At 41.5% G+C, this 21,667-nt stretch overlaps 1 protein-coding gene across 2 annotated transcripts in view; it reads left to right on the forward strand.

Annotated features, from left to right (window-relative positions):
• The window catches only part of hhla2b.1 (HERV-H LTR-associating 2b, tandem duplicate 1), a 6,885-nt gene extending 773 nt beyond the window's left edge, over positions 1–6,112 (forward strand). Inside the window, exons 2-9 of one of the 2 annotated variants that reach the window (XM_058375887.1) lie at positions 671–729; positions 894–977; positions 2,442–2,741; positions 3,294–3,581; positions 3,886–4,266; positions 5,429–5,536; positions 5,629–5,691; positions 5,772–6,112. In XM_058375887.1, the coding sequence (XP_058231870.1) occupies positions 899–977; positions 2,442–2,741; positions 3,294–3,581; positions 3,886–4,266; positions 5,429–5,536; positions 5,629–5,691; positions 5,772–5,845 (1,293 nt within the window). In that variant the 5' untranslated portion in view covers positions 671–729; positions 894–898 and the 3' untranslated portion in view covers positions 5,846–6,112. Of the gene's footprint in view, positions 1–670; positions 978–2,441; positions 2,742–3,293; positions 3,582–3,885; positions 4,267–5,428; positions 5,537–5,628; positions 5,692–5,771 lie in introns of both variants that reach the window. The other variant, XM_058375886.1, reaches the window with a different exon arrangement.
• The last annotated feature ends 15,555 nt before the right edge of the window (positions 6,113–21,667 follow it).

The following is a 21,667-nucleotide window of genomic DNA, read 5'->3' on the forward strand; positions in this document are numbered from 1 at the left end:
CGTGATGAAGACGTGATGATGCGTGTTCGTGTGTTTAATTACTGCTGGGACAAACGATATGAATGTTTTAATTGGTGTTAATGATGCGTGTGGATGATGGAGGCAGAGTTACACAATTCTAACCCTGCTACAAACACCTCTCTCTCTCTCTCTCTCTTTCTCTCCCTTTCTTTTCGCTCTCTCTGCCCCCCCCCCCCCGTCTGTCTCTCTCTCTCTGTCTCTCCCTCTCTTTTCTCTCTCCCTCTCTCTCCCTCCCCCCCACCTCTCCCCACTCTCTCTGCTCCCCCTCTCTCAGGTGCTTGACCCTATAATTACAGACCAACATGTTCTTTAATGAGGTTTTCTTTCTTTCTTTGATCTAGGTTTTTCCCAAGCATGTACACACACACACACACACACACACACCATGTCATCACGATCACTGCAACAAACACCAGGGACATCAAGGAGAAAGGAAAAGTTCAAAATAAACAGAATAATATAAAACATGTGAGAGACTCGATCTAGATCTGTTCTGGATCTGATCTCTTGGAATTAAATTCCAGTAAAAACGTGTTGATTTTCTCAGCCTTTGTTTCACTGAGAGTAAAATCCTATCATTTAAAATCCTTCATGTTTTATCAGTTGTTCTTCTACAGAATAATTATAGCTTGTGTTTTTCTTCATACAGGATTCTACCTAGAACCCAATTTAATTTCCGGTTCCTCCAGAGAGACGGCTGAAGAACCAGTAAGGGATCTAAAAAACTTTTTCCCCACACATGAGTGACACGGTCGGAGGATGTGGCTGGACCACTGTTTCCTCTGAACTCTGAAAAGCTTCTAATTATTCAGATTATTAGATTAATTGTTGTGGATTCAGTAAGACGTCTGTCTCTCACCTTCACACCTCAGAGAAGATGAACAGATCAGCAGCACGTGTCTGGACCTGCCTGCTCCTCACCTGCTTTCTTTACAAGACGCATGGAAAAATTCAAGGTGAGAGTAAACAGTCACGTCACCATGATGAGATCTTCACATGAAACGGTGTGATTAGAAAAAATACTGAAGTATGTAAAGATTTTACTGTATGTATGATGATGATGATGGTGGTGATGATGATGATGATGGTGGTGATGATGATGATGATGATGATGATGATGGTGGTGATGATGATGGTGGTGATGATGATGGTGGTGGTGATGATGATGGTGATGATGATGATGGTGGTGATGATGATGATGGTGGTGATGATGATGGTGGTGATGGTGATGATGATGGTGATGATGATGATGGTGGTGATGATGATGGTGGTGGTGATGATGATGGTGGTGATGATGATGGTGATGATGATGATGATGGTGGTGATGATGATGGTGGTGGTGATGATGATGGTGATGATGATGATGGTGATGATGATGATGGTGGTGATGATGATGATGGTGGTGGTGATGATGATGGTGGTGATGATGATGGTGGTGATGATGATGATGATGATGGTGATGATGACGATGATGATGGTGGTGATGATGATGATGGTGGTGATGATGATGGTGGTGATGATGATGATGGTGGTGATGATGATGATGATGGTGGTGATGATGATGGTGGTGATGATGACGATGATGATGGTGGTGATGATGATGATGATGGTGGTGATGATGATGGTGGTGATGATGATGATGGTGGTGATGATGATGGTGATGATGACGATGATGAGAGAAATGAATCAAAAACAGTGAAAAACATCATGTGTTGGTGTTATGATATGAAGTCTACAGAATTTAACCTCAAATTCCACAAGATACAGACTCTTATTTAGGCTTTTATATTTTTAAGATAAATTTTTAAAAAAATTCAATTAAATTTTATTTATTTAAAGACCGAGCCTGAGTTTGATTAAAAATAAACTTTAATCATCATCAAACTGGCTGAACTGGGCATGTGGGCTTTCAGAATGGATGGATGGATGGATGGATGGATAGAGCAGGGAGTTTCTCTGAGTGTCTCTGAGTCATAAAATAAAACAGGATGTTGCTCAGAGAGACAGCTTTACAATCTCTGGCTTCAATCCAACATCGTTTATCTTCATCACTAAGCCATTACTCATCATCATCATCATCATGGATAGATTTGTGTAACTTTATTCCTTCTGTCTTTTTGAGTCCCTGAATATTTGGATCAGAGGAAGATGACAGTGATGATAAAGCTGTTGCATCATTTCAGATCTACATTTTTACAAAGAAAAAGTTCATTTTTATTTCTCCTTCTGACCCAAAAGGCCCTGAAACTACAGAAAGACAGTGGTCAGTAACTCAGGCTCCATGTGGCTCAGATTTCCAGGCTAATTGTCAATAATCCAGGAATGAAAGGCGTCTCTTTCTGTGGAGGATCAGATGGAGATCAGAGCTTTAAAATGAACCCTGATTTATGTTTTTTTTTTCTCTCTCTTCCTTCTATCAGATGTTCATGTGACCTGTCAGTACTCTGAGGACTGTGTGCTTCCCTGCAGCTTCACCCCCTCGGGCAGGGAGGAGATCCGCTGGTTCAGACACGACCTCCTCATTTACAGCCAGCCACAGAGCGCAAACTTGAACAACGAGCTTTTCACGGGGAGGACGTCTGTTCTGGCTGGTGAGCTGTCTCTGGGGAACGCGTCACTCCTCCTGCAGCGCTGTGGGCTGACAGACAGAGGGCGCTACAGGTGTCAGGTCAGAACAGGGGAAAAAAAAGACGACTTCTTCATCGTACTCAAAGTGGAAGGTGAGGTGAAGCTCACACACATCCTCTAACACCACTTCTTAATGATCACAGTTTTATTTATTATCTGTGTTTGATTTCATTTTAGAAGCGATAAAGAGTCTGTCCCTTATCATCCTCTCTCTTTTCCTCTGTTTTATTTATTTATATTGTAAAGACGGCATGAGTTTGATCAAAGATAAACTCTAATCATAATCAAACTGGCTAAACTGGGCATGTGGAGAAAGAGAAAGAAAGAAAGAAAGAAAGAAAGAAAGAAAGCTGGGTCTTTCTTACACTGACACTGGAGACTCCTTCCATCAATAGAGTTAATAAAAATCTCTTTAATAAACCATAACAACATTTAGACACACGTTCGATCCGTTTACATGGAGCGCCTGCTGTCCGAGTTCCTGTGACTGACTCTAGAACCGTATTCTAGCTGTGATCTGCAGCTGTACACCTTCCAGGAAATGACCACAACCCTTTCTGACCAATCAGAACCCAGAACTCATCAGCGCTGTCCTGTTCTCGTGTGTAAATGCAGTAACTCTCCTCCACTGCTTCTTCTTTCAGCTCCTATCCGCTCGGTGAACCTGGAGATCACTCGTCTGAGCGGTTACGAGGAGGTCAAGTGCTCCACGTACGAGGTGTACCCCGCCCCTCATGTCTTCTGGTCCACCGATCCGCCCATGCCCATGGAGAAGCTCAAATACACGACTAGAAAAATGGCCGATAAGGACGGTCTGTACGTCATTGAGAGTAAACTGAAGAGGCTGGGGCAGAGGAGTGACCTCACCTACATCTGCACGGTCAACTCGTCTTCTGCAGCTCAGATGTGGACGGCGTCGCTCACTGAGACAGGTCTGACCAGCGTTTATCACAAACACACTTTTAGGACATTACAATTATACAGATTTCTGCTAATTTTACACTTTTTTGTGCTGAAAAATATTGTGCCAATCCATGACAACGGGACCACCTAAACATTAACAGTGAACTCAGCCATATTATTATTAATCACAATAAAGATTATAGTCAGTCTTTCTGTGAATAAGAAAGAGCTTTGTTTTAAATAGTATAGATATATAAATATAAATAAATATAAATGATAGACAGACAGACAGACAGACAGACAGCTCTAACTGACTTCCTGTGTTTCCTTCAGTTCACAACAACCTCACGTTCTCATCAAAGCTCTACTCGTTCTCCAGCTGGATGGAAATCAGCTCAGGTGAAGGTCAGGACATCACCATCCCCTGCAGAAGCCCATGGACCCTGCAGAACTTCACACTGACCTGGTCCTTCACCAGAGCGGACACGTCCACCATCATCTGCACATACGACAGCGAGACGCAGCTGATCTCCAACCTCTGGAACGGCACGGCGTGGCTCGAACCCCAGAGCGTACAGCGAGGCGACGGATCCCTGCGACTGCTCGCTGCCCAGAGCCTGGACCACATGGGAACATACACATGTAACATCTCAGCGTTCCAGAGGAACCACATGGGACAAACCAGGGTCAACATCACCTCACGGACGTCTGAAGGTACAGAATATCAGACTTCTGTTTACAAATCAAACATACGGGAGTTAATAATAATAATAATAATAATAATAATAATAATAATAATAATAATAATAATAATAATAATGTCAGTGCAAAGTTCTGGATAAAATTTGAAGAAGTTAGAAACTCTAAGTAAGAACCGCAGATGTGTCGCTCCAGACAGGACTGATATGACCAGACAGAGTTTATGGAGAAACACCTGGTGATGTAGTCTGTCATTTTCTTAGAGGAGGGTGGAGAAAAACAGACCAAACCATCATCACAGAGCGGAGTGATGAAATGACTCCAGGTCACCGTGTAGATTTAAATTTAATCCTGTCTGTGAATAAGGCTTATATTAACATTATTTAACACACACACACACTCACACACACAGGATCTCATTGATTCTCCTTCGGCCTTTCTCTTTTAATTCCTGAACTGAAAACCACAAATAATAATGATGATAAACAGGTGATGATAATGATGATCGATCGCCTCCAGGGGGCAGCAGTGAGATTTCTACAAACAACTAAATAATGATAATTAATGTTCCTTCTGTGTCTAGACTAGAGAGCAGAGAGCTCCATACGTCTTAGAGCTTAGTTTTCATTTTGGTTGGGAACAAAATTTGAAGATTCTACTCTATTTCTATTTTCATTTCCGAAGATCTTCATACAAAAAGTCTGAGTCTTGAGCTCGAGAGTCGTTTCATCAGAGTTTCTCAAACTCAGGGTCGTGACCTCACAAGGATCCATCTGATTTACATCATGGACTCAAGATAAAAACTCACATCTTAATTCTTTATTGTAGAAATTAATATGAGAAATATCTCTTAAAATACTGTTCTGTGAAGTCAAGAAAGTGAACAGAAAATTACTCGGAAACAGAAAATTGTGGGTCATTTGGCATTTGGGAACCTTTCAACACTTTAAAGCAAAAATAATCATTAAAATAAAAAATATATATTAGATTAATCATATACTATATAATATAGAATTAAATATATTTATATAATTATATTATATTAATAAAAAAAAATGTAAGATTCAGATTTTCACTCATGATGTAATTTGTATTGATGTTCTGATTTTTTTCCCCATGATATTTACATTACCGAGGTGGAAGGTTAGCTGATTTTTCTGTCCTTTTTTCCCTGTAGAAGACAAGAGGATGCTGAGCTCCAGGCCCTGGTGGATTCCTCTCGTCGTCGTCATTGCTCTGATCGTCATCATTACAGCTGCTGTAGTAGGAATCGTGAAATTACAAAGTAAGCAAAAAATAAAATGTGATACTGTTAATGTGTTGAAATATTTCATCTCTAGCTTTTAATACTGACTGAGACTGAACTCTTCTCTCCAGAAAAGTGCTCAAACAAAGTGACCAAAAGCACAGGAACAGCCAAATATTCCAAAGAGGTTAAAGGTAAATTAATGGATTATTTAAACAAATTAAAGGTAAATAAGTGAGATAAATATTCACAGATGTGTGTCTGTCCTTCACAGTTTCTGTAAACCAGAGTGAAGAAATCGCAGAAGGAAGTGGTTTAACATCTGAGCGAAATAAAGAGGACATGTGAGGAGGACAGGGGTGTTTCTACAAAAACACATCAGAGAAAATCACACAGAGAGCAGAAGCTGACCTGCATCTGGACGATCGCTGCTGGACTTTCACCTTTATTTGAGATGATGATGATTTTTTTTTTCTCTCTCATGTTGTTCAGAGGTCTGAGATGCGATGCTGTCGGTGTATTCGGGTCACGCTACAGCTTCAGAACATCTCCATGACGTGAACTTTACACCGGTTACTGAATCACACTGAAATCACAATAAACTTTATTTTTTAAGATTTTTATGCTTTTATTTTATATGTATCTATTTTATATATAAAAAATAAATCTAAAACTACATTTATTTATATGGATAAACATCATTCATATATATTTTACTGCAAGAAATTTTTTAAGTTTAGTTAAAAAGTTTTAAAATATATTTTATTGGAAAAGTATATAGTTTGTTTTATTTATGTTCTAGAAAAAGTTTTTCCCTGCTCTCGTTTATATTTTCCAACCATAATTTTTTCTATTTATATTTTTGATTAAGTTGCATAGAATTATTAAATAAATAAAAATTTAATTTTTTTTTAAAACTTAAATTAAAAAAAATTTTTGCTCTTTTTTCTTCTCTAACAGTTTATTTATTTATTTGTTTGTTTGTTTGTTTATTTATTTATTGCACCTATCTGTAATATTTCTTTGGCTTTATGTTTTTAAATATAATCTGTAATTTAAATTTAGAGTATGTGATCCTTGAAAAATTTAAGCTGAAACTGGAGACTCCTTCCATAAATATTAAATAAACAAAAATATAAAAACTTAAAATTTTTATTAAAAAATAAAATATTCAGCCAACTTCAAAAAACAATTCTATACAATATAATTCTAACATAACTGAGAGCAAAAACATTTCTTTAAAATGTAATATACAAATATAAATATACACCAATCAGCTATAACATTATGACCACCTGCCTAATATTGTGTCTGTCCCCCTTTTGCTTCCCGAACACAACAAACTGTGTATTCTGACCCCTTTCTATCAGAACCAGCATTAACTTCTTCAGCAGTTTGAGCAACAGTAGCTCATCTGTTGGATCGGATCACACGGACCAGCCTTCTCTCCCCATATGCATCAATGAGCCTTGACCGCCCATGACCCTGTCTCCGGTTCACCACTGTTCCTTCCTTGTACCACTTTTGATAGATACTGACCACTGCAGACCGGGAACACCCCACAAGAGCTGCAGTTTTGGAGATGCTCTGATCCAGTGGTCTAGCCATCACAATTTGGCCCTTTTGGTCAAACTCGCTCAAATCCTTACTCTTGTCCATTTTTCCTGCTTCTAACATCAACTTTGAGGACAAAATGTTGACTTGCTGCCTAATATATCCCACCCACTAACAGGTGCCATGATGAGGAGATACTCAGTCTTATTCACGTCACCTGGCACTGGTCATAATGTTATGGCTGATCAGTGTATATTTAGTGTAGAGACTGGTCAAAGCTGGTTTCAGCAGCAGATTAAGATCACAAGATTATTATAGAATTATGATGTAAATGGTTTAAAGTGAGCAGTAATATTTTTTGTATAGATTATGACTATAGAGATTTCATACAGTGTAGAATTTCCATTTTCTCTCCACCAATCGGCGCTCCTTTATCTCCTCCCAGTGAAGTCTTAAAGACCAACTGGAATGTGGTGAAACCAGTCTGTTTATTCGTTCTCTATCAGGGTGGAAAGAAATACAGCTTTTGGCAAGTTCAAACATATAAAGGAAACAGCATTCGCTTCACATCATGCAGCAGATCGTTTGGACTTTTCTGTTGTTTTGGTCAATTTTACTGACCACCAGAGCAGGAGGTGAGTAGAAAATTTACATAACTTTACTGTGGAGGATTAAACAGATGAAAACAAACAGGTTTTATTTTTTACTAAAAGTAAACCACAGTTTCTGTTGCAGTGTTTGAGCTTTAGCTGCAAGGCTAATTGATAGCCTGATTTTTTTATTCATAGAACAATCTCTGTGAAATGGACAGAAAATATAAAATGTACTGTAGCTATAAGACATGATGTCGCAGTCCTGCTGCTTTTCTGCTGCAGATGTATGGGACATGTGACTCCTTCAGGTCTCGGTGTGGAAGTACAGAAGTCAATGACTGAATAATTCTCTGCCTGTTATGTCAGATTTGTTCAGGTCATCAGACATGTGATTCCTGTACATGTGTTTCATTCCCACAGACATCAGAGTTATCTGCTTCTTCAGCAGAGACTGTGTCCTTCCCTGTGAGTCCACTCATCACCAATTCATCCAGTGGCACAAAGCTGGGAATAAAAACGCAGTCCATACGTTTGAGAATAACAAGGATCGTCTGGAAAACCAGGACGCGGCGTTTAGAGGAAGGACGTCTCTGTTCATGGATCAGATCTCTCAGGGAAACGTCTCACTGCTCCTGAGAAGGGTCAGGGTTGAAGATGAGGGCATTTACACCTGCTACACCTCCTCCGGCTCGGACGACCTGGAGAGAATCATCAGGCTGGATGTGAAGGGTGAGTCTCAGACAGATGACCGATTCCGACATGTTGGAGATCATAGATCAGTATTTCTAGACATAATAATGAATCCAGACGTCTGTCTATCGTTACACGAGTGGCTTCTTTCTGTCTTTACACCTCACAATCTTGCCCACTGAAGTCCAGGGCCTGTGAAGATTCACCTCAGAGAATCATCTATCATCTCAGAGAGCTCCTAATTTTAGCTTAAACATTTGTAACTAGGAATCTTAGCTTAAAATTGATTCAAAACCGAACTCAAAACAGCTCTGAGCAAAGAAAAGAGGTGGGGCTAAGCCTGATGCTAGGTATGACACATTCTTCACAAGACTGTGATTGGTTGTCCAATAAAAATTGAGCATGTTTATATAGGGTCAATTAGAAGCCTTTACTGCGTCACTATGTTAAGATATCTGAGGATATATCATGTTGGGATTATATTTCGACCAATCACATAAGAGCAGAAATGCCATAGTGCTAATATGTTAGCGTATCTCTAATATGATCGGTCACAAACACAATCCCCACACCATCACTTCTGTTGTGTCTTATTAACTCACTGCCATTATTCATTATAGATCAATTTAGATCCTTGTGGATCTGAGGGAGCGAGGGTCAGTGTGAGGAGTAATAAGAGCTTTGAGGTCAGATGGTGCTGGTCCATTCTGGGCTTTGTAGGCAAGGGTCAGTGTTTTGAATCTGATGCAGCTACAGGAAGTCAGTGGAGGAGCAGCAGTGGGGTGGTGTTAGGCAGGATGGAAACAAGACACACAGCTGTGTTTGGATCATTTACAGTGGACCAATTGTGTTCAGAGGAAGACCTGACAGTAGAGAGCTGCCAGAGTCCAGTCTGAAAATGACCAGAGACTGAACAAGCACCTGAGTAGCCTGTGTGGATCAAAATAGCCAGATCCTTCTGATGTTGTACAGAAGAAACCGACATGAGGGTGCTGTGGTCACATGCGATTATGATGAGATGTTGTACAATTTTATTTCCTGCCCTAAGGTGTGATTTAAACGTTTTTTTTTGGTGTGTCTCTTTCTTTTAGCCCCAATTAAAAGAGTGGACATTAAATTTACAGACAAAGGAATTACCTGCAACACAAGCAACGTTTACCCAAAACCAATCATCTCTTGGTATAAAAATCTCAGTTTACAAACAAATTTCACAAATGAGACACAGACGGACGAACGGGGCCTGATCTCACTGACCAGCAACACATTCAGAAATCAGCCAGAGGAAATAAACACCACATACAACTGCACTATCAGCTTCGAGGACAAGACCCAGATGTACACAGCCAGCCTGAGACGAGGTGAACATCCTACACACACACACACACACACACACACTAACACACACCCAACACTTCATCATTAACCGTGTGGTTTAAATACAGAATATAAAACATTCAGATCTACTTTAACCTTGTTTTTCTTCTTTTGCAGAAAAAGTTGACATTTATTCCGGACAGGATGCAAACATTCACTGTCCAGTCTCTCGAGGAGAAGCTGGAAACTACACCATCACCTTGAGATTTGAAGAGTCTTTTACCATTCTGAAGACACAAGCAACTAACATCACAGTGCTCTGGGCAGGAATACAGGTCCATCTCGCAAGTGACAGGAACGTCGCACTCTACAACCTGGACATGAAGAAACATCGAGGAAACTACACATGTGAGACTTTCACTGCACTGTCCATCACCGAGGTGGTGCAAACCTCACTGCAAATCATATCAGGTGATTCTCATTAGCTTTTAAACAAGTAATCTTTTTTATTTCTGATAAATGATTGTAAAAGATGTGTGTTTTCTCCTCACAGATGTCCACTATATGGGGATTGCTGAAGCTTTCGCTGCAGCTGTTGTTGTTGTGTCCATCATATTGTTCATTGTCTGCTATTTATGCTACAAACTCGGTGAGATCACTTCCTGTATATTAGGGCTATTTCTAAAACCAGGGGTGTTTATTGGAGTCCAGGACAGATTGGGCTTTTGCGTACTCAAGCAAACAGTGCTGAAATGATCAGAATTTTCTAAAGCAGCAGCTCTGATAGCAGTGCTGATGGAAATCACAGGTTTATATTGGCAGACACGCCCAGAAACAAATATTAAAAAGTGTGTAATCACTGATACAGTGAATTTTTTTCTGGAAGAAGATGTTTACACTTCATGGTCTGTGTCTCATTACAGACAAGAAAAAAAGAAATGAAGGCTCAAGAGAAAATCCAGAAATTGAAAAGCTAGGACTGGAAAATCGGTCAGGAGAAAATCCTAGCAATGATACACATGCACCCAATGGTAGCATCCAACAGGGAATGATTTTAGAAGCTCATGGAGAGTATTCCACCAGCGGCGATTCAGAGGGATGGGATTCAGAAGCTGATGATTCTGAGGACTGTGATTCAACAGCAGACTGAAATGTCATTGGCTATTCCAGTGGCCCCTCCCCCAGACACTTTAACTGGAAGAGGTTCAGAAATCAATGCAAGCCACTGCGGAAAAGCTGTCTAGGTGGAAGAAGGAGAAGCTGTTTATTTGGCACTTATACAATGATTAAAGGACATTACTTCACATACCCCAGCTTGTTTAGGAGGTGGAGTGACGTGATGGCATCACCGAACCAGACGCAGGAGACAGCGACGCTGCAGCAGAGACTTAAGAGTCTTCTGAGCTCCTACACTGAAAACAGATAAGACCTGATACAATTCCTGTGAATTGACTGCATCAGTCTTGTGTCAATCTGATACCATAAAAGGCTGGTGGATTCCTACAGAGACAGCTGGAGATGATGAGGTCTGAGTCAGGACAAGCTTCAGACTATATCAAGCCAAGTCTGGATGAGTCAGCTGCTTTCTCTTTTATATTTAATTTATTCGTTTTAGGTTTAAAATTGATTGATTTATTTATTAGCAATATGCTATGTGACAGCCTTCTCCAGTGGGATGAAGCTGTAGTATGACAGGTGAGAGCTGGCTGGTGAGTGGAAACAGACCAAGATTTTAAAAATAGCTTGTATCTTTGCATGTGTGTGTGTGTGTGTGTATGTGTGTGTGTCAATTCGATTACCAGAAATGTTAATAAACTTAAAAGAAATAGAGTATGATCTATATTTTTGTTTATTTAGCCCACTTATGTTTATGTGATAAAGAAAATATAGAGGTTTTAAAAAATAATCTTTTTAAAAATCTGGAGAAAGAATATATAGTTCTGTTTTATTTATATTGTAGAGAAAGGGTTTTTTCCTGCTTTCGTTTATACTTACATTTCTATTTATATATTTGATTATTGTTGCATAGATATATATCTTAAATATTAAATCATTTTGCTCTTTTTTTCTTCTCCAACTGATTGATTGATTGATTGATTGATTGATTGATTGCACCTGTATTGCAATATTTCTTTGGCTTTATTTTCCAAAATATAATCTTTAATTTAAATTTAGAGCATGTGATCCTGGAAAAATTTGAGCTTTAACTGATACAAAGTCCTGAAACTGGAGACTCCTTCCATAAATATTAACTAAACATCTCATTTAGCCAACTTCTGATCAAAAACACAGATGAAAAACACAGTAGCTCGTCTGTTTGATCGGATCACATGGGTCAGCCTTCACTCCCCACCTGCATCAATGAGCCCTGACCGTCCATGACCCTGTCGCCGGTTCACCACTGTTCCTTCCTTCCTTCCTTCCTTCCCACTGCAGACCGGGAACACCCCACAAGAGCCATGGTTTTGGAGCAATCACTTAGCTATAGGTGGGCCTAGGTTGGACCTGTCAGTCAGGCCCACCCAGTCAGTTTCTTGCTACAGAAAAGATTGCTTTGACTACAGCAATCTCTGTATGCTTTTATACATTCCTTTGTCCATATTGGGTTTTTTTTTTTACACATCATATGTTTCATTATGACCCAATTTTTGTACTTCGAGGCTTCGAGGATGAATGAAATGTCTCTACACTCTGATTAAACGGTGGTTTGTATTCAAGCAGGTGTAAGTTGTGTTGGCTTATTTGGATAAAAGATGCATTTTAGGTTAGGCCCACCCAATTTTCTCTGGGCCCACCCACATTGTGATTCCTGGCTATGCTAGTGTCTTAGCGCATTGTGATGCGCTAAGCCATCACAATTTTGCCCTTTTGGTCAAACTCGCTCAAATCCTTACGCTTGTCCATTTTTCCTGCTTCTAACATCAACTTTGAGGACAAAATGTTGACTTGCTGCCTAATATATCCCACCCACTAACAGGTGCCATGATGAGGAGATACTCAGTCTTATTCACTTCACCTGCCATTGGGCATAATGTTATGGCTGATCGGTGTAAATATAAATATAGTGTAGTGTCTGATTACAGCAAAATCACTGGAGATTATAGATAGTATTATGATGTAAATGATTTAAAGTGAGCAATAATAAGTATGTTATTTATAAATATTATATATTTTAATTTATATATTATAAATATTTATATTTGTATAGATTATGACTAGAGTTTTTATACAGTACAAAATTTCCATCTGTTTTTTTTTCAGTGAACTGAAACTAAATTCCTTCCAGCAATCGGCGCTCATTTATCTCCTCTGGGTGTTAGTCTGAACTTTGACCAGCCCTCAAAGTACAATGTTGTGAAACCAGTCCTTCAGTCATTTAACAGAGTGGAAGAAATCGGCTTTCGGCAAGTTCACACTTTTAAATCACGTCATGAAGCAGATCGTTTGGACTTTTCTGGTGTTTTGGTCAACTTTACTGACCACCGGCGCAGGAGGTGAGTGGAGACTTGACACACACACACACACACACTTGTCACAGTGGTCAGAAAACTGAACCTGTGATCCGAGCTTTAATTCCAGAACTCATTAACCGAGATTAGATACGGAGTACAGGAAAGAATATCTCTGGACTTGTTTCCTAACATCCAAAATAACATCTGGTATCATCTGGATTGAAGGTCACATGATTAAAAACAATGTGACTTATTTCGGTAGTAGAAGAGATTTGTCCTCTTTTGAAGAAAATTCATTTCACTTTTATTTAAAGAAGCAGGTTTGATAAGTTGTTGCTTTATAGATTTATAAAACAAGCTGACCTTGGTCATGAGCAGATTATTAAACCCAGAAGCTTAGATTTAACAGAGAGAGAGAGAGAGAGAGTGTGAGAGAGAGAGAGAGAGACAGAGAGAGAAAGAAAGAAAGAAAGAAAGAAAGAAAGAAAGAAAGAAAGAAAGAAAGAAAGAAAGAAAGAAAGAAAGAAAGAAAGAAAAAACAGTCTTCGTTACTGTGAAAAAGCCATGAAATGCTCTGGGTCTGATGTGAAACATGTTTGTGAAAATGTCCCAGTATCTAATCTCGGGCAGGAACATACCTTTTGTCACATAGCTTGCATTTCTGCATTCCAGCTCAGGTTTCATGCATTACTCACCTTTAGCTTTTGATTAGTAAACAATTAGCTGATTAATTTGTAATTAACTCACACAAATGTCACAGTGACCTGCGTCTGGAGCAGCGGCTGCGTACTGCCCTGTAGCTCCCAGTACCACGAAATCATCCACTGGTATAAAGACGGCAAGAAGAATTCCGTCCATACCTTCTACGATAAAGCCGATCATCTGGACTACCAGGACGCGGACTATAAAGGTCGGACATCGCTGTTCCAAGATCAGGTTCCTCAGGGAAACGCCTCGCTGCTGCTGTCCTCCATCCGGACTACAGACGAAGGCCGTTATAAGTGTTACACTGCCACCAGCTCTGATAACAGAGAACAGTTCATCCAGCTGAGTGTTCGAGGTGAGAGATGTGGAATAAACCACCATGTGCTGCGTTTATAGGAAAATAATCAACAACAGAGTAAGATCAGATTCCTCTACCAGTGAACAGACCTGAAGTGTTCCTCTGATACATCACTTATTCTTTTATCAACTTTTTATCCATTTAAAGATACATTCAATTATGTTTATTCATAAACACATGCTTTTCTGTCCATTCATCTTTCTTTCTCATCTTCTCCAGCTCATACATCCATCATTCTTTCTTGCTTTTTTTTATTTATATTTCTTTATTCTTTCTTTCCCTCTCCTCGCTGTTCTTCCTTTTCCTCTCAGTGTTTCCTGTGTATCAGACGTCCAGATGTCTGGAGTCGAATAAGACTCACAAACATCTTCCTGTAGCTTTATTCCTGTTTATCTTTTCTTTTTTTTTTAGCTCCAGTTAAAAATGTGGATTTAAAACTGAAGAGTGGAGAGATTTCCTGCAGCGTGGAAGGGGTTTACCCAGAACCCAAAATCTCCTGGTCCGAAGACGGCAGCCCAGTAGAGAATTTTAGTAAGGAACCACTAAGAGACAAAGATGGTTTGTTCTCAGTGAGCAGTGTTTTCACTCAGAGTGTCAAAGAAAACACCACATACACCTGCTCCATCAGCCTCGTGGACGAGAGTCAGAAGTACACCACCAGCCTGAGACCAGGTGAAGACCTCAGTGAACACCTGATCTAACATCTCATCCAACACCTCACCATCCACTGCATCCAACACCTGATCCAACACCTCACCATCCACTGCATCTAACACCTCATCTAACACCTCATCCAACACCTCATCATACACTCTGTCCAACACCTGATCCAACACCTCACCATCAACTGCATCCAACACCTGATCTAACACCTGATCTAACACCTGATCCAACACCTCACCATCCACTGCATCCAACACCTCATCCAACACCTGATCCAACACCTCACCATCCACTGCATCCAACACCTGATCCAACACCTCACCATCCACTGCATCTAACACCTCATCTAACACCTCATCCAACACCTCATCATACACTCTGTCCAACACCTGATCCAACACCTCACCATCCACTGCATCCAACACCTCATCTAACACCTCATCCAACACCTCACCATCCACTGCATCCAACACCTCATCTAACACCTGATCCAACACCTCACCATCCACTGCATCTAACACCTCATCTAACACCTCATCCAACACCTCATCATACACTCTGTCCAACACCTGATCCAACACCTCACCATCCACTGCATCTAACACCTCATCTAACACCTCATCCAACACCTCATCATACACTCTGTCCAACACCTGATCCAACACCTCACCATCCACTGCATCCAACACCTCATCCAACACCTCACCATCCACTGCATCTAACACCTCATCCAACACCTGATCCAACACCTGATCCAACAGCTCATCCAACACCTCATCCAACACCTGATCTAACACCTGATCCAACACCTGACCCAACACCTGACCCAACACCTCATCTAACACCTGATCCAACACCTCATCTAACACCTCATCTAACACCTGATCCAACACCTCACTAACCACTGCAAACACCTCATCATACACTCTGCCCAACACCTTATCCAACACCTTATCCAACACCTGACCCAACACCTCATCTAACACCTGATCCAACATCTCAACCAACACTTCATCTAACACCTGATCCAACACCTTACTAACCACTGCATCAAACACCTCATCATACACTCTGTCCAACACCTGATCCAACACCTGATCCAACACCTCATCTAACACCTCATCTAACACCTGATCCGACACCTCATCTAACACCTCATCTAACCTCATCTAACACCTGATCCAACACCTGATCCAACACCTGATCCAACACCTCATCCAACACCTCATCCAACACCTGATCCAACAACTCATCCAACACCTCATCCAACACCTCATCCAACACCTCACTAACCACTGCATCAAACACCTCATCCAACACTTTATCCAACACCTCATCTAACACCTGATCCAACACCTCATCCAACACTTTATCCAACACCTCATCTAACACCTGATCCAACACCTCATCCAACACCTCATCTAACACCTGATCCAACACCTGATCCAACACCTGATCCAACACCTCATCCAACACCTGATCCAACACCTCATCCAACACCTCATCCAACACCTGATTCAACGCCTGATCCAACACCTCATCCAACACCTGATTCAACGCCTGATCTAACACCTCATCCAACACCTCATCCAACACCTCATCCAACACCTCATCCAACACCACATCCAACACCTGATTCAACACCTGATCTAACACCTGATCCAACACCTCATCCAACACCTGATCTAACACCTGATTCAACACCTGATTCAACACCTGATTCAACACCTGATCTAACACCTCATCAAACACCTCATCCAACACCTGATCCAACACCTGATCCAACACCTGATTCAACACCTCATCCAACACCTGATTCAACACCTGATCTAACACCTCATCCAACACCTCATCCAAAACCTGATTCAACACCTGATCTAACACCTGATCTAACACCTGATCCAACATCTCAACCAACACTTCATCTAACACCTGATCCAACACCTTACTAACCACTGCATCAAACACCTCATCATACACTCATCCAACACCTGATCCAACACCTGATCCAACACCTCATCCAACACCTCATCCAACACCTGATCCAACACCTCATCCAACACCTCATCCAACACCTGATTCAACGCCTGATCTAACACCTCATCCAACACCTCATCTGACACCTGATCCAACACCTCATCTAACACCTGATCCAACACCTCACTAACCACTGCAAACACCTCAGCATACACTCTGTCCAACACCTCATCCAACACCTGATCCAACACCTCATCCAACACCTGATCTAACACCTCATCCAACACCTCATCCAAAACCTCATCCAAAACCTCATCCAACACCTGATTCAACACCTGATCTAACACCTCATCCAACACCTCATCCAACACCTGATTCAACACCTGATCTAACACCTGATCTAACACCTGATCTAACACCTGATCTAACACCTGATCTAACACCTGATCCAACATCTCAACCAACACTTCATCTAACACCTGATCCAACACCTTACTAACCACTGCATCAAACACCTCATCATACACTCTGTCCAACACCTCATCCAACACCTCATCCAACGCCTCATCCAACGCCTGATCCAACACCTCATCCAACACCTCATCCAACACCTCATCCAACACCTCATCCAACACCTGATCCAACACCTCATCCAACACCTCATCCAACACCTGATCCAACGCCTCATCCAACGCCTCATCCAACACCTGATCCAACACCTGATCCAACGCCTCATCCAACACCTCATCCAACACCTCATCCAACACCTGATCCAACGCCTCATCCAACACCTGATCCAACACCTCGTCTAACACCTGATCCAACACCTCACTAACCACTGCATCAAACACCTCATCATACACTCTGTCCAACACCTGATCCAACACCTCATCTAACACCTCATCTGACACCTGATCCAACACCTCATCTAACACCTGATCCAACACCTGATCCAACACCTCACTAACCACTGCAAACACCTCATCATACACTCTGTCCAACACCTGATCCAACACCTCATCTAACACCTCATCTAACACCTGATCCAACACCTGATCCAACACCTGATCCAACACCTGATCCAACACCTCATCCAACACCTCATCCAACACCTGATTCAACGCCTGATCTAACACCTCATCCAACACCTCATCCAACACCTCATCCAACACCTGATCCAACACCTCATCCAACACCTCATCCAACACCTCATCCAACACCTCATCCAACACCTGATCCAACACCTGATCCAACACCTCATCCAACGCCTGATCTAACACCTCATCCAACACCTCATCTGACACCTGATCCAACACCTCATCTAACACCTGATCCAACACCTGATCCAACACCTCACTAACCACTGCAAACACCTCATCATACACTCTGTCCAACACCTGATCTAACACCTCATCCAACGCCTCATCCAACGCCTCATCCAACACCTGATCCAACGCCTGATCCAACGCCTGATCCAACACCTCATCCAACGCCTCATCCAACGCCTCATCCAACGCCTCATCCAACGCCTCATCCAACGCCTCATCCAACACCTCATCCAAAACCTCATCCAAAACCTCATCCAACGCCTCATCCAACACCTCATCCAACACCTCATCCAACACCTCATCCAACACCTGATCCAACACTTCATCTAACACCTGATCCAACACCTCGTCTAACACCTGATCCAACACCTCACTAACCACTGCATCAAACACCTCATCATACACTCTGTCCAACACCTGATCCAACACCTCATCTGACACCTGATCCAACACCTCATCTGACACCTGATCCAACACCTGATCCAACACCTCACTAACCACTGCAAACACCTCATCATACACTCTGTCCAACACCTGATCCAACACCTCATCCAACACCTGATTCAACGCCTGATCTAACACCTCATCCAACACCTCATCCAACACCTGATCCAACACCTGATTCAACGCCTGATCTAACACCTCATCCAACACCTGATCCAACACCTGATTCAACGCCTGATCTAACACCTCATCCAACACCTGATCCAACACCTGATTCAACGCCTGATCTAACACCTCATCCAACACCTGATTCAACGCCTGATCTAACACCTCATCCAACACCTGATCCAAAACCTGATCCAACACCTGATCCAACGCCTCATCCAACACCTCATCCAACACCTGATCCAACACCTGATCCAACACCTCACTAACCACTGCAAACACCTCATCATACACTCTGTCTAACACCTGATCCAACACCTGATCTAACACCTGATCCAACACCTCACTAACCACTGCATCAAACAGCTCATCCAACACCTCATCTAACACCTCATCTAACACCTGATCCAACACTTCATCTAACACCTCATCTAACACCTCGTCTAACACCTGATCCAACACCTGATCTAACACCTGATCCAACACCTCACTAACCACTGCATCAAACAGCTCATCCAACACCTCATCTAACACCTGATCCATTACCCATCCAACACCTCATTAAACACCTGATCCAACGCCTCATCCAAAACCTCATTAAACACCTGATTCAACACCTCTTCAAACACCTGATCCATCACCTCAAACACTTCATCCCCTACATCCAACACCTCATCTAACACTCTCCAACTGCTGCAGCAAACACCTAAATATAATTTATAGAAAATAATGTATTTTTATTTATTTTGCAGAGAATGTCGCCATTTCCTCAGGACAGGATGCCACTATTCACTGTCCTGCCTCTCAGGAAAACTCGGGAGACAGCACCATCACCCTGACATTTGGCGATTCTTCTACCATCCTGAATATTAGCCAAATTTCACAGCTACCTAAAGACATTGAGTGGAAGGGGGAAAAGATACAACTCACTCCTGATGGAACCGTCACAATATACAACCTGGAGAACCAGGAGCATACAGGAACCTACAGATGTGTGAGAGCCAGCGCACGGTCCAGACAGGAAGTGCTCACCCAAGTGCAAATCAAATCAGGTGATGCTCTTCTGCATCTCCTTACACTGATAATCATTTAGTAAGATTTTCCAATGTTCAATGAATTTATAAGATTATAAATGGATTATTTTCTGACAGATCACACGAAAACTGGTGTTGTTGTCGGTGTGGTTGTAACTGTCTTCATCGTCGTCGTCATCTGTATCATCGTTGTTATATGCTGGGTGAAAAAAGGGTGAGGTCACTTCCTTTCTGATTCGGTGAAACATATCCTAGACATTTGTCACAAATCAGGTGACTCATGTGGGGTTTAAGATATGAGAGAGAATTCTTCAACAGCAGGATGTGGGATTTTTTGTTTATTTTTTTTATTTTATTTCTACTTCACCATCATAATCATCTCTATGATGTGTTCATGTTATCACTTATGCTACACTAATGGTCATGGTTCTGTGTGTTGACTCTTTTCAGGACGAAGCATCGAAAGAACCAAACAGATTCTTCAGGAAATAACACAAACTCATCCAATGGCAATCCAAATGAGCAAGAACAAGACATTATGCTTTCAACGACAGACAGAAGTTCCCCCTGAACCAAAAGAATGAAACAGATGCAAGCGTAATTTAAAATAGTTCTCAAATCACAACATCCTAGCATCCATACCTAGCACTTTGTATTGTTGGGAAGCTGAAGCTGAAAGTGAAACAGATTCACCAGGGTGAGGATGTCCATGTCTCAGTTAGACACCTACGAGGGACAAAGAAGCTCTAAACATCTCCTTCCCCACTGATTGGTAGTCATCTGTTGACCTTCAGTAGCCTGCAGTCAGGTGCTCGAATAATCAGGAAATAGATAAATTATTGACAGAGCCACGATTTAACATTAACACACACACAGGTCACTACACAGAAACATATTGATCTTCAACTGGACATTAATTATTAGCCACATACATGTGAATTAGTGTAATAATTTATAACAGACATGGAAATGACACTAACACGTGCTGGTCACCTGGTCGTGGAGTCAGAGCTCTGTAGTGCTTTCTCTCACACTGCACTTCTTAGTCCTCCGTGTTTTGGATCAGCCGGCTGATCTGGTGTGAATTGTCTACTAGAGAACTTTATATGAGTGGAAATGGTGAAAGCTTTGGGTTGTCAGTTTCTCCTGAGAACTCAGAGTTGTGGGAAGGCTCATTTCAGGGCCAGAAAACAAACTGAGGCTACTGAATGTTTTACAGTAGCATACAGAAAAATATATGAAGGATTGAGGATCAGATGAATTGCCTATGAAGAAACTTTTGCAACTGTAAGACTGAGAAACCGTCATCTGTTTACATACATATACTGCAGTGCCAAAAGTTTTGGGACGTCTGCCTTTATGCACATGAATGTAATATGGAGTTGTCCCGCACTTTACAGCTATAACAGCTTCAACTCTTCTGGGAAGGCTTTCCACAAGGTTTAGGAGTGTGTTTATGGGAGTTTTTGACCATTCCTCTAGAGACGTATTTGTGAGGTCAGGTACTGATGTTGGATGAGAAGGTCTGGTTCACAGTCTCCACTCTAATTCATCCCAAAGGTGTTCTATGGGGTTGAGGTCAGGACTCAGTCAAGTTCCTCCACACCAAACTCACTCATCCATGTCTTTTTATGGACCTTGCTTTGGTCAGTGGTGTGCAGTCATGTTGGAACAGGAAGGGGTCATCCCCAAACTGTTCCCACAAAGAGCATGAAATTGTCCAAAATGTCTTGGTATGAAGCTGAAGCATTAAGAGTTCCTTTCACTGGAACTAAGGGGCCGAGCCCAGCCCCTGAAAAACAACACCTGAACTCAATGATCTGGAGGGGTGTACTTTTGGCAATAGAGTGTATGTTTGTATACCGAGATTATAGAATGAACATGTTTTAAAAT

This window comes from Hemibagrus wyckioides, linkage group LG23 (genome assembly GCF_019097595.1).
Source record: "Hemibagrus wyckioides isolate EC202008001 linkage group LG23, SWU_Hwy_1.0, whole genome shotgun sequence".
NCBI classification, from domain to species: Eukaryota; Metazoa; Chordata; class Actinopteri; order Siluriformes; family Bagridae; genus Hemibagrus; species Hemibagrus wyckioides.